We start from the raw sequence: 15,914 nt of genomic DNA on the forward strand, positions 1-15,914 counted from the left end.
GAATTGATGGTGGCAAAGGTTTTCTCAAGTTTTGTCTAAGCATTGTGAATACTGCGTTCAGGGATGAAATCAGCTCACCGCCACAAAAACAATCTCTCACTCAAAGAACTGGTAAAGACACTGGAGTCAAGAGACAAATTCTTGTTGCGGTATCAGAAGATTTGCCAGAAACTCACTTCAATATTGAACAAATCTGGTCACTAATTAATGCAAATTAATTAATGACCAGATTTGTTCAATATTGAACTTAAACTAATTTAGGCTTGTGATATGAAAGTTGTAAATTCAATTTGTGGTCTTCAAACCCATTTAAGTATGCACCCTTGCACATGGTGTGACTTCAAATCCAAGTGTTTTACTGAATCTGGAAACTTGCGAACACTGAGCTTAATCCAATCTAGCCTCGAGTCTTTTAAGCAATCTTGTGGGGTTGTTGATAATGCAAAGCTGTTCGGCAATGTCATTCGAAAGCCAATCATCAGCGGGCCTGACAATCTTCTGATTTTGGAAATCATCCCACCGATGGAATTGTATCTCCTTTTAGCAGTTGTCAGTCATCTTTTCAAGATCATTAAAGCTGCTTGAATAGAAGCTGTTAAGTGGCCAGCTTCCCTCCGCATTCAACTTAGCACATATTATGGGGGCCAGTTCGATTGAAACGAATGCAGAAAGCTTCTTAAAAATGCGGATGTGCTGCAGCACCTTGCTGATACAAACTTTGCTCCTAATATCTTTCACATAATTGAAGCATTTAAAAGTTTCAATTTGATTGTCAAAGCTTGCTTTGAATTCATCCTACAGCCGGATCTTGCTGAAAGAATTGAAAGTTTTAAAAGGTGCTACTTAATGATAACTGTTGCAAGCGTAACACCTAAAATTCACACCGTCTTCTACCACATTTTAACCAACTTAATCCTTAAATGCTGTTAATTTAAAAGTTGTTAATTTTGATATTACATTTCAAATAGTATTGTAGAGTATTTTTACTAAAGAGTATATTGAACTATTTATTAATAAATTTTTTGTGGAGAAAATCAAAAAACATTATCAGATGCTATTTAATGGTAATATAATGTAAAAAAAAAAGGGTTTTAATAGTTATTTTATCACTTAATTTTGAAAGTAAATCTATTTAAGAAGGTTTCAAGAGTCAATAAAAATATGTTAACAGACGACCAGGTTTTGCACTTTTTTTTAGGGTTTATTTGCACTTTGGCAGTAGCTTATACCTTAGGAAATGCCGAGACTTTTACGCTATGTATTAGCCAAGTCAAACCACGCTTTTTAGCAAACAAATATTTCGGTCAATAAAATGAAAACGGTACATGTAGCAATTAAACAATTATAATAAAAATTGTTGGTATTACATAGTAGAACACTCATGTAACCATAGTTTTGTAAATAGTAACCAAATATCACAGTAATCGGTAATGTTTTGAGGTATAAGTAGCAAAAAAGTAACAAAATTTAAACTAAAAGTGCCATAAATCCGTAACCCATGAACCAATCCAACTGAAATTTTATCCAAAGATTAGTGTGGCTATAAGCAACATTTGCACCGAATTTATCAAATTACATAGAGTGGTTCTCATTCTATCGGTGTTTTTATTGGAGCACTATGAAGTCAAAATTTCACTCAATTCGAAGATTCAAATGAAGTTAATTTCCGCGGACAAAATAAAATGATTTCAAAATTTGCATCAGAGCGTACCTTGATGTGTACGCTATCACTCCATATAAGTGGGTCAGTTAGGATGGCATTATCGTGATCCACGCTAACCGTGCCTGCAAAATTATATTCCACACGGCAAAAGGCGTTAAAAATTGTCAGTAACGGAAGCAACGTTAATAACTTCATCACTTATATTATCCATCACATCTTTATTATTGTTTGTTTTGATCTACATCTATATTGAATTCTTGATCTTCATTAATTTAACTGACATTAAAATACAATTGTTCGAAATCTATATTTTCAACTGACACCATATCAGATGAATTTTTAGTTTCATCAAATTAATCTGAAGTATTTATGACTCGAAGGCAAACGCCAAGTTTGCTTCTCAACTTCTTTTTTTTGTGAGATACTTTAGATCAAATTTCCAATTTCTTGTTCATATCTTATTTTAATATATCTTCGAAATATAATACAGTTGTGATAATGATAAACAAAAACTTTTAGAAAGTAGCGTCCGGTTCAGGCCCGGATTAAGGCGTAAGCAGTGTAGGCTTCAGCCTACACAACCACGGATTTAGGGGCACGGGCACTACATACTATCCTTTTTTTTTTTTTTTTTAAACTAGAAAAATTGTACAATCTGTAAAATAATTATTGACAATAAGCACAATACTATCCTGATGTTATTTTTATTTAAATAATATCGGAAATTTGAAATAGTAATAATCAATGCGTTTTGTCGTACGGTCTTCTAAACCTCGTTTTATTTTTAGATTGTTATTTTTCCGTAGAACCGGTAGCACACCGATAACATATGTGGAGCCGCAGACGGCAGACAATGCCAGTGCGTTTACTTATATATATTTGTCGTAGCTCGCCGCCGATGTTCATAAATTGGGTAAAATAGTATTTATACTATTTTACCCAATTTATGACCATCTTTAATTTATAAAATAATTTTTTTTTAAATATTTTTTTTTATTTAAAATATTTTAAATGATTTTATAAAATATTAAATAGTATTAGTATTTCGTATACACGTGTCACGTGCATCGAAAATTCCTCCGTTTGATCGTACGTATGTTTTGTTAACACTATTGTAACTTGTAAATTTAAATTATAAAGGTTTTACTTTAGTGCGAGTAGTGCGTTTTATATTTAGTTTAGTGTTCGATATTTATGTAAAAATGGATCAGAAACGACATATTAGTGGAGCCCAAGCGAGAAAGCGTGTAATTTTTAAAAAAGAAAAAGAAGTGATTTTACTTAGTAAAATACCTAGGTTAAATAATTTTTTCAAACAAATAAATAACATTACCTCTAGTTGTGTTGAAGATAATAAACTAGAATCTTCAAATGATATAACTATTACTAATAATTGTTCTACTACTTCTACTTCTATTCAATGTACTGCGTCTTCTTTAGATCAATCAGTTGTTGATGTAAATGAGGAATCAGAAAAATCTGAGCTAAATGTCATTCCTAATCCTCTTACGCAGAATAATACAAATAATTTTAAAGATCCAGCAGATTGGACAAATAGTAATATATGTCATAATTATATTGCAAAATTTGGATATGATCAGAACATTGATGCAGATTTAACCTCATCAAAACGATCTTATTCTGATTATGATCGTTATTGTAGTAAATCAATCTTTACGAAAAATCGAAAAAACGTAGAAAATGTTTCACGGAAATGGCTTGTTTATTCAATTTCAAAATTTGTATTATTTTGTGCTCCATGCAAATTATTTGGATGCAGTACTCAACTGGGAGATGCTGGATTTAATGATTGGAAAAATGGACATTAACTTATTTCCAGGCACGAAAATTCTTTGGCACATAAAAACAATACATTAAGTTTTATTACATTACAAAGTGATGCAGGTAGAATTGACACTCAATTGGCAACACAAGTGACTGATGAAATGAATTACTGGAAAGCTGTTCTTCATCGAATTGTTGAAGTAATTAAATTTCTCTGTGCAAAAGGTTTATCATTCAGAGGTGATAATGAACAATTTAACAAAATTAACAATAGGAACTTTTTGAGAACGTTAGAGTTACTTGCTAAATTTGACCCTTTTATTGCTCAACATATAGAAAAATATGGGAATAGAGGGAAAGGAACTCCGTCTTATTTATCATCCACAATCTATGAAGAACTTTTACTTTTGATGAAGAATGATATAATTAAAATTATATTAAAAGAATTAAAAGCAGCTAAGTATTATTCTTTAATTGTTGATTCTACACCTACTATAGCAAACGTCGATCAACTTGTTATTGCATTAAGATATGTTTTACCTAGTGGTGTACCTGCAGAAAGATTTTTAATATTCATTCCAAACAGTGGTCATAAATCTGAAGAAATGAGCAATGTTGTAACAGATTTTCTTAATTCACACAATATACCAATTGAAAATTGTCCTGGCCAGAGCTACGACAATGCGAGAAATATGTCAGGTCAGTATTCTGGATTGCAGTCAAGGATTAAAAGTTTTAATTCATTTGCAGAGTATGTACCATGTTCTGCACATTCTCTTAACTTGGTCGGAACGTGTGCAGCAGAAAGTTGTAATTCTGCTACTTCATTTTTTATGCTTCTCCAGGAACTATACAATTTTTTTTCTAGTTCTACTGCACGTTGGGACATTTTAAAAACATATTTGAAGAAAAATCTTTGTGTAAAAAATTTATCAGTAACTCGCTGGAGTGCTCGTTTTGATGCTTGCCATGCTTTATTTAATTCCTATGCATTTATAATTGAAGCTTTGCATAGTATAGTTGATAATCAGAAAGAAAAAGCTGTATATAAAGTAGAAGCTAATGGGTTGCTTGCAAGATTAAAAACTTTAGAAACTGGTTTAATGATATGCATATGGAATTCAATATTAAACAGGTATTTTTCACTCTATAAATTAATTATTTTTAAATAATAAATTATGCTTTCATTTATTTTATTTTATTTGGGTCAGCTTAATAGATAAATAAATTAATATAAAGTTTAATATGATTTTAGTTTTAATGCTACAAATAAAAAATTACAATCAACTGACATTGATCTTCATACAGTATTAGACCTATATAATGGCCTTGAAAATTACTTGGTACAGATCAGAGATGATTTTGATGTTTTTGAAAATAAGGCTGTAGAAATTACTGATTGTTCGGAGTATGCCAAAGATTCCAAGAGAAAAAAAAGAGAAAGGTATGTTTAACTTATTAATTTTAAAGTACACATAAAATAATTTGAAAAAAGTCATAAACATTAACAACATTAAAAACTATTTTTTTTTTAGGCTATGGCTGATGAATCAAGATCTCAACCTCTCACAGAAATCACAGGGAAAATAGATTTTGTTAGAAATGTATATTATGTGATCATTGATACACTTAAATGTCAACTTAGTTCAAGAAGACAAGCTTATGAAAAAATATCAGATATTTATGGGTGTATACCCACATTGTATAAAACACCGAGTTCTATTGTTATAAGGAACACATGTGAAACTTTGGCAAAATATTTTATTGATGATGTTGAAAACTCAAGCTTACTTATAGATGAGTGTATTCTTTTTTCAAAATTAATTTCCACGGATAAAAATGTAAAATCTGTTTTCTCTATGTATAAGTACATCAAGACCAAAGAATTAGAGTGTATGTTTCCAAATTTAGAAGTAGTTATGCGTATGTACCTTAGTACAGCAGTTTCAAACTGCTCAGGCGAAAGAGCTTTTTCTGTACTTAAAAGAGTAAAATCCTACTTGAGGTCAACCATGAAGGAGGAAAGACTGAATGCATTAGCAATATTTAGCATTGAAGCAGAATTGGTTGAAAAATTAGATTTTAATGATACTATTAACACATTTGCCCATCAAAAAGCAAGAAAAAGAAAAGTATAAAATAATGGTTTGTTACATTTTGTAATATGATTATTTTATATTTTTATATATCTAAAATATATTTTGCTTAATTCTAATTTTATGTTTTTATTTGTTTTCACATAGGTATTATATACATGTACATATTGATGTGGCTAATAAACCTAAAATAAAGTTTTATTTATTCAAGTATCGAGTAGAGAAATATGTAAAAAAAAAATTTTTAATTGGGGGCACCAAATTTTTTACAGCCTATGGGCACTGTAGACCTTAATCCGGGCCTGGTCCGGTTAGATAAGATATAGGTTTTCTGTAAAAGTTATTTCAATCATAAGGTGGTTCAAACATAAGGGGTGTCTTACATGAATTAGAGCAATAATAATTCCTACTGACATCAAAGATTTTAATTAATTTGAAAATTATTCAATATATTTTGCTTCAAAAAGTCATAATCTTTTCAAAAATATATTCCATTCACTACGAGAGATGGCATCAGCTCTATATTAAAATCTAGTTAGAAGAAGCCATGGACTAAGAAATATTAAAATTAGAGCAATATAGAGGAACATGGGGTCAAATAAGAGCAATGTAGATTATATTGACTAAATTTATTTATGCTTTCTTTATAAATATTAGTTTCAGGATGAAAGATAAGTATCAATAAGGTTTTTCCGATGTTAAAAAAAAAAATTTATTCACTTGCATTTGACTTCATCATTGCATCATCAGCTAAAGGTCAGCAAGAATATCTCATTCAGTTTGTTCAATTTGGAAGCCATACAAGTAATATTAAGCTATGATAACTTTTTTTATGTATAGTTCTGAATCATTTTGAAGATTGTGTAGCCTTTGGGCAAGATGTATGGGACAAGATGACTCGGTAGTCTTTTTGCCGAAGTACATGTTTTATTATAAACTGTATAAACGCTGCCTCTTGTTTTGTTTAATTTAAATTTTGATGCCAACAAAGTTGGTTTAACTTATAGTAATAAAAACATAAAAGTTATTTTAAAGTTAATTTAAATTAATTATGTTTGAATATTATTATTTATGCATGTCTATTTTTATTATGCATTTTGTATATATATATATATATATATATATATATATATATATATATATATATATATATATATATATATATATCGGAATAGACTTACACGCGATGACTCATTAACCTGCCATATAATTAAATGATAAAGCAAAAAGAACAAAAATTAAAAACAAAGATAGAGAAAAGACGTACACAAGGTGGTTCATCAACCTGTCATGTAAGTAAATTATAAAGCGAATAGAACCAAAAAATATAAAAGCTCAAAAGAAAATAGATTTTTGAGAAGAAGGAGAAGGGCAGAAAGAGAGGAAGATAGAGTTGTAAAAAGAAATAAAAAAGAGTTTTTAAGAAAGCTTTAAAGAAGAATTTTAAAGAATGAGAGATTTTTGTGATAGAAAATATTTGGATAAACAAGAAGTTTTATAAGTGAACAAAAGAGAAGTTTTATAAGTGAACAAAAGAGAAAATTTTGAAAATCAGAAGAAGTAAAGAATTAAATGGAAATCAAAAAAAGCTTTTAGATTGAAGAAGAATAAACAGAAATTTTGGTCGTTTTTATTAAGGAAAAAGTGACTATTATTTGTATTTTATAAACATAATGAACAACAGAGAGCCAACCATAACACCACTAATACAAAATATTTATTAAAAGCGCCGCCCTTACAATATATATATATATATATATATATATATATATATATATATATATATATATATATATATATATATATATATATATATATATATATATATATATATATATATATATATATATATATATATATATATATATATATATATATATATATATATATATATATATATATATATATATATATATATATATATATATATAAGGTTTTCATTTAAAAAAAAATCTAGTATATTTTCTAATAACTTATATTTGTAGTTATTAAAATGGTTCGAAACTATTTCACAACTACAAGCAGAGGTGCCAATTAAAACTGGACAATGCTAAATACGTCTCTCTCTATTAAAGTTTACAATTCCAAAGCTTGCAGCAAGAACCAAGCTGCTATAAATTTTGGCAATACTGAGACGTTACCTTTAAAAGTCTTCTGATCAGTTTCCGATCAGCAATGGAAGCTTTCTTCCTATATTTTTATTGGAAATGGAAAAATTACATGCAGAATATTTAATCAAGTTGAGTAAAAAGGTTTTTTTTGTATGATCTAAGTGCAGCTCAGAAAATTTGAATTTGCAGAATTTAATAATGTTCAACATAATTTTAACAGGGACTTAAAAATTGTTGGTCTTGACTGAATATTTCTTGATTTACTTTAAGACCTTTTGAGAACGCATAAATTTTACCTTCAAGAATCATCAATGCTGATGAAAGTGGGGTACCTACTGTATCAACAAAAATCGCAAAAGCATTTTCTGTCAAAGGCATTAAAAGAGCGGGTAAAGTTGTTTCTACTGAAAGAGAAAAAACCGTAACCATAGTTTGTAGCATGGATGCTGTTGAAATTTACATACCTCCGGTTTTTATTTTTTGACAAAAAAATATGCGGTATGATTTTCTAGACAATTCTCCACCTGATTCAGTTAGATTTGCCCGTAAGACAGGTTTGATGACGCAGCAAATTTTCGTAGATTGTCTAAAACACTTTGCTTCTCACACAAAAGCAACAACTGTAGATCCTGTTTTGTTAATTATGGATAACCATAAATCACACATAAGCTTTTTGTAGCCATTGAATACTGTAGAAAACATTCAATTTTAATGTTAACATTGCCACTACATGTCACCCATATGATACAGCCTCTGGATGTTACCTTCTTTTCACCATTCAAAATTTACTACAGTCAAGCTTGTGATAACTGGATGGTAAATCACCCAGGCTGACCAATCACTGAAGCACCGATTCCTGCACTCGTAAGACATGCATATGACCAACCAGTAACAACTTGCATTGCAAGAAAAGGATTTGAAGAAACTGGCATCTGCCCCTTCATTCCACAGATCTTTTCTTTGACTGACTTTGCACTATCATTGACAAATGATAGTCCAGCACCAAAAAATCAGATTATATCAAATAATCAATCAGGAATAAGTAATTTATATACTTTTTAGACAGTTAAGTTTTTTGTTTGTTTCTCAAAGCCAAGAGTTAAAAAATGTTTGTCTTTCTTTTTTTAATTACAAATCTCTACCTGACAATTTATATCTTTTATTATTTAAATAAGCTGATAACTTCAGTTTATGTATATTATTGGACAATTATGCTATACAATGGAATATGAAGTAACATAAAATTAACCTAACTAATTTCATGATGATTTTAATGACATTTATCATACAACTTTTTCAAAAATATTTTGCTACAGTAGTTGAAGAACAACAAAAGTTAACATTAAATCTAGACAACAACAAAAGTTAACATTAAATCTAGAACCTGATGCGGTTACTTCATCATTTACCATATCATTTAACGGCAGCAACTCTTTATTGTTATTAACTGTTAACACTGAAACAAAATGCATTCAGTCAAATGCAAATATGAGTTTTGATAGAACTCAAATAGACTTAAACGAAGTGCCAGAAACTGTATCACCTGAGAACATTCGACTTAACCCTATTGCTTCTAGGGATACTAATAATTCTAGCACTGGTGTCATTTAACTTTTGGCCAGAATATTTCAATCAATCTTAATACAAATGTGCCCTATCAGCATATCCAAACACCTGCGTAATTTCAAGTTGTGACTCGAACTCACACCTCTTCTATTAGTAAATGGAGATTTAATAATAGAAGAGGTGTGAGTTCGAGTCACTGTTTGTTTTACTTGTGAAAAATCTATAAATTACTCGGACCGAGTAATTTATTTATAGATTCTTCACAAGTCAAACTTATCTACAGTTAGTTAAGGTTGAGCCTAAAATTAAATGCTTCAGCGAGCTTTTTGGAATGTTTGTCGATTCAAAAACTCATTCTCAAGAAATCTTGTTAACAAAGCGTTCGCTTTGAGTTGAAATAACTGATTGAAATAAATCCCCATGATCAGCCCCTTTGACTTGTCTTATAATTATAGGTCTAGAAAATTGTTAATTTGCGGTTGTATGAATAAAAAAGGTGTGAATATTTGACCATGTTACCATTGATCAAAGCCTTTACAAGGTAGCGGTTGATTTTTTCGAAATAAGTGTACCTTTGTTATGAAAATATGATTTGCTTTTTTTTTCTTTGAGTAAAGACTTAAAAAAAAATTTTTTTTTAATATTACTACATAAATAGAAAAATCGCATTTGATTACATAACTGTTCGTATTTTGTTAGAAAAAAATAAAAATAATAATGATAAAGAGCTTAGGGAGAGAAAAATTTTAAAATGTTGAGTGATAACTAACTTTTCAAATACTTAGAAACGACCAAGAATCACATGAGGCAAGTCTAAAACAAACATTAACTTTTTTTCAAACTTAAACTAATTTAAATACTATCCAAATGAGTTAAGTTATTTACAATATTTACAAGATTATACAATACGGTTGTCAATCAAATTCACCTTCTCGTTAGAGGAGAACTTATCGTAGATAGTCACGGGAGCATGTGGGTAAATTGATGCCCCGCCTCCATAATGCATAAGCTAAATGAGGTAATAGGGCTGTTGCGGCTGAATTTGATAGCTTTGATTTATTTGAGTGTTTGCCATAACAACCATAGCTGGAGGTTGTTGAATAACTATTCTGGGAGAACCCTGTAAAGAGATCAGTCAATAGATCAATAGGTCTTACTTTAAATATTAATGATTTTTTTAAATAAATAAGCGATCTGAAATGTACAACTTTTACAATACTGCTGTGAAAAACATGGATGCCATGATAACTTACTATTAACAAAAAATACCTGTTCTGTATTGCAAAGTGCACAACAGCTGACATAAGAAGATATTAAAGCAACAAATGCAGAAAAAGCCACACTAATTATTATCGCAAAAAGAAGAGTTTCAATAGATGAAATTTCTTGGCAAGTGGCAGATACTTTAAAAGAAGAGCTTGTATATTATTCATTTTAGAAAGAACTGGTACAAAACATTTTATTCTAACATTTACTAAGATGACATTAAGCAAGTAAAAATGTTAAAAACAAAAGTACGATTATTTTCCATTTTGTGTGAGGGTTGTATGGATATATAGATGTATAGATAATAGATGTATGTATGTAATGTATGTAAAGTAATGCAATTCAATTCAATGTAATACAATGCAATTCAATGTAATGCAATGTAATCTAATCTATGTATGTAATAACATTATGATTCAAAATCAAAATTTGTATTGTACAAACTTTTAAAAAATTTGTACTACCATTTTTTATGGTATTATAAACATTTTAGGGAACTAATTAAACATGAAAGATTTGCACAAACTTAAAATATATTATACTATTAATATGGTACATAATCATATTAACATACACATTTAAAAGGAAAAACCATTATTCATATATAAAATATTAAAGAATGATATTTTTAGGCTCTAAAATTATAAGGCAACTTACTGTAATAGTAATTCATTTCAGACACATCAAAACAAGAACAAGTATCACTTAATGTAACACAGTTATGTTCTTTAATCAGTGTGGCTAGTGGCACCCATACTATCAAAATTCTGGCAACATATACACTGCATCCAATAGCAGCTGACATACCAAGAATGTTAAAGATCAGAAACGCAAGCATCTAAATACAAAACAAATGAAGTAAATTAAAATCACATGTGAATGTATGCAGGATGAAATAAAAATTGTCATTTTGCAAATATATTTCAGTTGTATATTCACTTAAAACATTTTATTAGATACAATAAATAGTACAAAGAAGCAAAGTGAAAAAAACAACAACAAACAACAACAACAAAAAACAAACAAAAAAAAAATGCAAAAAGTAGAAAGGAGAAAAAAAATTCAAATTTTAAAGAAATTTTTTTAGCTTCCAAGTTTCTTTAAAATATAGATTTATCATCAGTCTACTAGCAAAATAATAACCCATTGTATAAAAAGTTTTACTTAAAAATTCAGGATTTGAAGAAACATTCAATCATTAATCAAACAGACAGTATTTGATTGATATAATGGGTAATATTATCTTCATAAGTTAGCATGATTTAATTTAGTCTTAATAACAATGTTAAGATAATATTTTAGCTTTCAACAGTATTTGATGAGTGATTGCACTTTATTTTTGGCCCTAATAATTGAATCCCTATTGAAGCAGTAATTTCAAAAAACAAAAATATTTGTGGTATTTAATTTGACATAACTTACATAAGCATTCAAAAGTATTTTAATGATCACATTTTCTTGAATAATTTTACAACAAATTAAGATAAATTGTTGAAATTTTCATGAACTATTTGTTATGCTGTTAGTAAGAGATTTAACCACTTTATTTAATGAGATGCTAAATTACTAAAAGATTTACTTACATAACAGAAAACTCATAATTCAAGAGTATGTTGATGACCCTTTCAGTGTACTTTTATCAACAAGTTTTTTAAACATTTCTTTAGATAAACTTGAGTAAACAATATATTATTTGTGCATGAAAATATTTGGCATCACATGCTAACATAGCAATTCCAGGAAAGACCTATATAGTGAAATTTGAAAAATATTTGGTCTAAAAAAGCAAACCATTCAACATGTTTTGATGCATTTTTGTTCTACTGGATCTGTTCACAAAGCAAAGAAGTCTGGATGACTGCAAATAAAAGAGAGAAAGAAAAGACAAACTGCTATTTCATTTGTTAAAAGCTTATCCATGATTGAATGCAGTCTATAAATGCTGATTTCAAAACCATATGCAGTGCAAACTTTAGTAAATCAAATACAAAATATTGTTTGAATGTAGCAAATCTTATTTGAAGACCTCCGGCAAAAAAGCCATTAATAATAGTTAAGAATTGAAAAACTTGAGTTGAGTTTGCAAGAAAGCCTAAATCACAGAACTCACAACAACGGTCAAAAGTACTCTGAAGCAATTTATCTAAGTTTAAGAAACTTAGCTTTGATGGAGTAAGACATCTTTGAAGTTAGCCAAAAATTTAATATTATTCAGGACACTCGAAAAAACATCAAAGATAATGTCATCATTAAGCTTGTTAATTCAACACCAGCTCATTGTCTGGCAGTATTTGATTCAAAAGGCTATGCAATTCATTAGTAGGCATTAGTTAAATTGAAAACTCACATTTTGATAAAACTCAGTATATATATATATATATATATATATATATATATATATATATATATATATATATATATATATATATATATATATATATATATATATTGTTGAAATATTAATTAATATTTTGACACCAAAATACTTATAAAACTTAAGTTTTCCATTATGTGGGCAAAAAAATTATAATTTCACTTCTCATGTTAATCAATTAATAACATTTCAAGAAGTTAGCTTGATTCATTGCAGAGTTATTCAAGAAAATATGATTGTCTACATACTTTTGAGCTAGTTAGTTAATTCAATTATTAGTATTTAACATTTTTTATTGATGAAACTGAAGAAATATAGATGCTTGAAGTAGAGAATTTTTAGCCAGAAGATGCATTAGTGAGAAATTTATGACTTTCTGATAAAAGTGTGCTGTTCAAGTAATTCCAGTTTTGCTATGTAAAATACTTTAAAGTCATATATTTGAAATTCATGTACATAAGGAAAACATTGGTTATTTAAAAATGAAGATATTTCATGTTAAGTATGAACCTTCTTTAAGCAGCAATTTAAAAAATTAAAACTTACTGCACATATACTTTTTGTACAAGCAGCTATTATACCAAGGATTCCAGGAATAAACAACTATAAACAATGAATAAAATTGCATTTAGAAAAAAATGCTTTGAAAAAATATTTCCTCTATCCACTATAAAATGTTTAGGAATACTTTTCTAATGGTAAAAAAAAAGTGCTTAAGTTAAAATCAAAAATCTCTTGCAGTTGAATGCTTAAAATAACAGCTGAAAATACTGAAAATGTTAATCAGATTTAAAGCTAAAGCAAAAACAAAAAAACAGCAAAATAAATCAAGATATAAGTTATGTTCAGAATTATTCATATTTTAATACTTTCAAAGTTAAAAACTTATGTTTTACACATTTAAAATTACAGCAAAAAACTTGACATTTAAAATTACAGTAAAAAACTTGATATTTAAAATTACAGCAAAAAACTTGACATTTAAAATTACAGCAAAAAACTTGAAATTTAAAATTACAACAAAAAACTTGACAAAAAACCTTTTAAAATGTTTAAGTTTAGAATAAACATTTTCATCATCTTTGTAAATCCATAAGCAAGCTTTATAGGGAAAAAAAATTAAAAAGCATCAATTTAATTTAAATCTATTTGCTTATCTGAAATGTTTTTTATCATAAAGCAACTTTTTTCTCAAATGGGAAAATGATAGTAAAGCAGCTTTTTGATAAAACTAATGCCTTAGAGAATATGTAAGTAAATTAAGTCTTACAGAGCATCCACCCCACCAGTATACTCCAAAATGGATCCTATCATTTGAAGCAGTTGTAAAATAGTAATGATCTGTTAATTTAGAAACCAAAAGCCATCCACATGTAAAAGATATTAGGCTGGAGACAAGGTAAACAACTCCACATATTGTTATGGTTAATGCAAAGCCATTTTGAATTTGCCCCATACTTTAGTCTAATAAAAGTAATGATAAATAACACTGTAATACAACACATAAAACCTTTTGTTGTTTTTTGTAAGTTATAAAAAAATTAAACATATGCATCATGTAGAAAAATTAATAACCAACTGCACAACTACTCAATTAACGTGTGACTGATGCATCTGTTCAGGTGAGCTATGAGAATGATTAACTAAGAGAGGAAGTTACTTAAAACATTAAAAGATCTTAATGCTTGTTTAAATCTGTTAAGGTTTAAATTTATTTCTCATATTTATTAATAGTATAATGTGTATCTCAAGTCTTAAGTTCAAATAATATATAGTTTCCTTTAACAACTTATGATTCATTTTGCACAAATTCAGAGCCAAAAACCTGTGTCAGACAAAATTTAAAGTGATGAATTGTCAATGTGAAATTGTGTTGTAAACTTTGCTTCTATTGATGACAAAAAAACTACTTAATGTTTAATAAAACCGAAATCAGATTAAGATCCATTAACAGTTATTTGACCTTTTGATGTATCTTAGCACATTTTTGGTATCAAAAACAAAATTGAAACCCAATTATCATTTTCAAAAAAATTAAATAGAGTTCATAAAAGTTTTAAACCTTTTATAAAAACTACTTGTTTACATTATTTACAGTAAATTTAAATGTTATTTCAGAAAAATTGTGGTCACATTCACTTTGATTGTACAAATTACATTATAATTCCCTGCCTAAACCAAAAAATTTAAGTCTTGAAAACTCATAACAGTTTATAATTTGTTATTTTGAATAATCATAATTAAAAGTTATAAATGAAAATGACTTATAGGAGTTGGATTTAAGAAGAGACCTAGTTATAGTGACTAAGGAAAAGCGCCAGCAGTTCTAAGATTGATAAACTTATGCTTGTATTTTGAATCTAGAATAGGCTTTCCAAACTGATCATCATCTTTTACAACAAACTTCAATATATAAACTGGTTAATTGAAGATGACTTAGCAAATGAGAAGTTTGCATTCATTGATCAAATTTGATCACAACTGCCTCCAGATTGTTATTACTTTAGAAACCGAGAAAAAAGTTTGATAAGTTCCTAAGTTAAGCATGTTCTAGACTGATTCAGGATAAAAACAAAATATTTTACTTCCTATGAAGCCCAAAATTTTTGATTGATTTTGGCTCAGAATTATTTATTTACACAATAAGTAGTACAAATATGCAAACTTACATTCTCGATGATTGAAAAGTCTACATGCAAAGAGCGCTGTCGAATTGAACTATTTTTCAACCCATTTTTGCATTCTTTTATTAAATGCTTCTGAGAATTTTGCATTTTTCTCAGAACTCAAACATTGAAAGGCATTAAAATTTAAGTTCATTAAGTAGTACATAAATTTTTAACTTGGCACAGATAAAATAGTTGCACCAGCGTTCGGTACTTCGTTTAAATTCTGGAAATATTTCTAGATTTTGGTTTTAGAGCGGAGCTTAAACTGAAGGTAAATATTTTATTTAAAACTTTAAAATAAATCAAATCTACTCTCAAGAGCGTTAAACTTCAACAAAAAAGGATACCCATTAAAGTTATATTTTAAATAATTTTGTTTTAAAT

The 15,914-nt window shown here is 28.4% G+C and overlaps 2 protein-coding genes and 1 pseudogene across 4 annotated transcripts; 2 read left to right on the forward strand and 1 right to left on the reverse strand.

Annotated features, from left to right (window-relative positions):
* Positions 1–2,774: 2,774 nt before the first annotated feature.
* LOC149890757 (zinc finger MYM-type protein 1-like) lies at positions 2,775–5,586 on the forward strand. Of its 2 annotated transcripts, none has more exons than XM_090081669.1 (3): positions 2,775–4,583; positions 4,704–4,892; positions 4,984–5,244. In XM_090081669.1, exons 1-3 carry the CDS (start codon positions 3,610–3,612, stop codon positions 5,036–5,038), a joined length of 1,218 nt encoding a protein of 405 aa, XP_089937795.1. In that variant the 5' UTR covers positions 2,775–3,609; the 3' UTR covers positions 5,039–5,244. The 2 variants fall into 2 exon arrangements, with proteins under 2 accessions (XP_089937795.1, XP_089937796.1); XM_090081670.1 differs by having other exon boundaries at positions 2,793–4,583; positions 4,704–4,896; positions 4,984–5,586.
* Positions 5,587–8,098: 2,512 nt separating this feature from the next.
* Positions 8,099–9,266, forward strand: LOC149890758 (uncharacterized; annotated as a pseudogene).
* A 769-nt stretch (positions 9,267–10,035) lies between these two features.
* Positions 10,036–15,853, reverse strand: LOC149890759 (uncharacterized). 2 transcript variants are annotated; one of them, XM_090081681.1, is made up of 6 exons: positions 15,531–15,853; positions 14,132–14,325; positions 13,408–13,464; positions 11,145–11,325; positions 10,491–10,624; positions 10,036–10,341 (listed from the first exon to the last, which is right to left on the reverse strand). In XM_090081681.1, exons 2-6 carry the CDS (start codon positions 14,315–14,317, stop codon positions 10,231–10,233), a joined length of 669 nt encoding a protein of 222 aa, XP_089937807.1. In that variant the 5' UTR covers positions 14,318–14,325; positions 15,531–15,853; the 3' UTR covers positions 10,036–10,230. The 2 variants fall into 2 exon arrangements, with proteins under 2 accessions (XP_089937807.1, XP_089937808.1); XM_090081682.1 differs by lacking the exon at positions 10,491–10,624 and having other exon boundaries at positions 15,531–15,838.
* Positions 15,854–15,914: the final 61 nt, after the last annotated feature.

The sequence above is a fragment of the Hydra viridissima genome, unplaced genomic scaffold (genome assembly GCF_058129835.1).
Source record: "Hydra viridissima isolate aposymbiotic clone 2 unplaced genomic scaffold, HvirCarnegie_v1 scaffold_3, whole genome shotgun sequence".
NCBI lineage: Eukaryota > Metazoa > Cnidaria > Hydrozoa > Anthoathecata > Hydridae > Hydra > Hydra viridissima.

Bases quoted from the DNA above. Each gene is read 5' to 3' on its own strand.
- LOC149890757 (XM_090081670.1), top strand. From the start codon at position 3,610: ATGAATTACTGGAAAGCTGTTCTTCATCGAATTGTTGAAGTAATTAAA. The intron at 4,584-4,703 runs GTATTTTTCACT...ATATGATTTTAG, and splicing joins TGGAATTCAATATTAAACAG to TTTTAATGCTACAAATAAAA. The intron at 4,897-4,983 runs GTTTAACTTATT...TTTTTTTTTTAG, and splicing joins GAAAAAAAAGAGAAAGGTAT to GCTATGGCTGATGAATCAAG.
- LOC149890759 (XM_090081681.1), bottom strand. From the start codon at position 14,317: ATGGGGCAAATTCAAAATGGCTTTGCATTAACCATAACAATATGTGGA. The intron at 10,625-11,144 runs GTAAGTTGCCTT...CTTCTTTTAAAG, and splicing joins TGAAATGAATTACTATTACA to TATCTGCCACTTGCCAAGAA. The intron at 10,342-10,490 runs GTATTTTTTGTT...ATCTCTTTACAG, and splicing joins CACTTTGCAATACAGAACAG to GGTTCTCCCAGAATAGTTAT.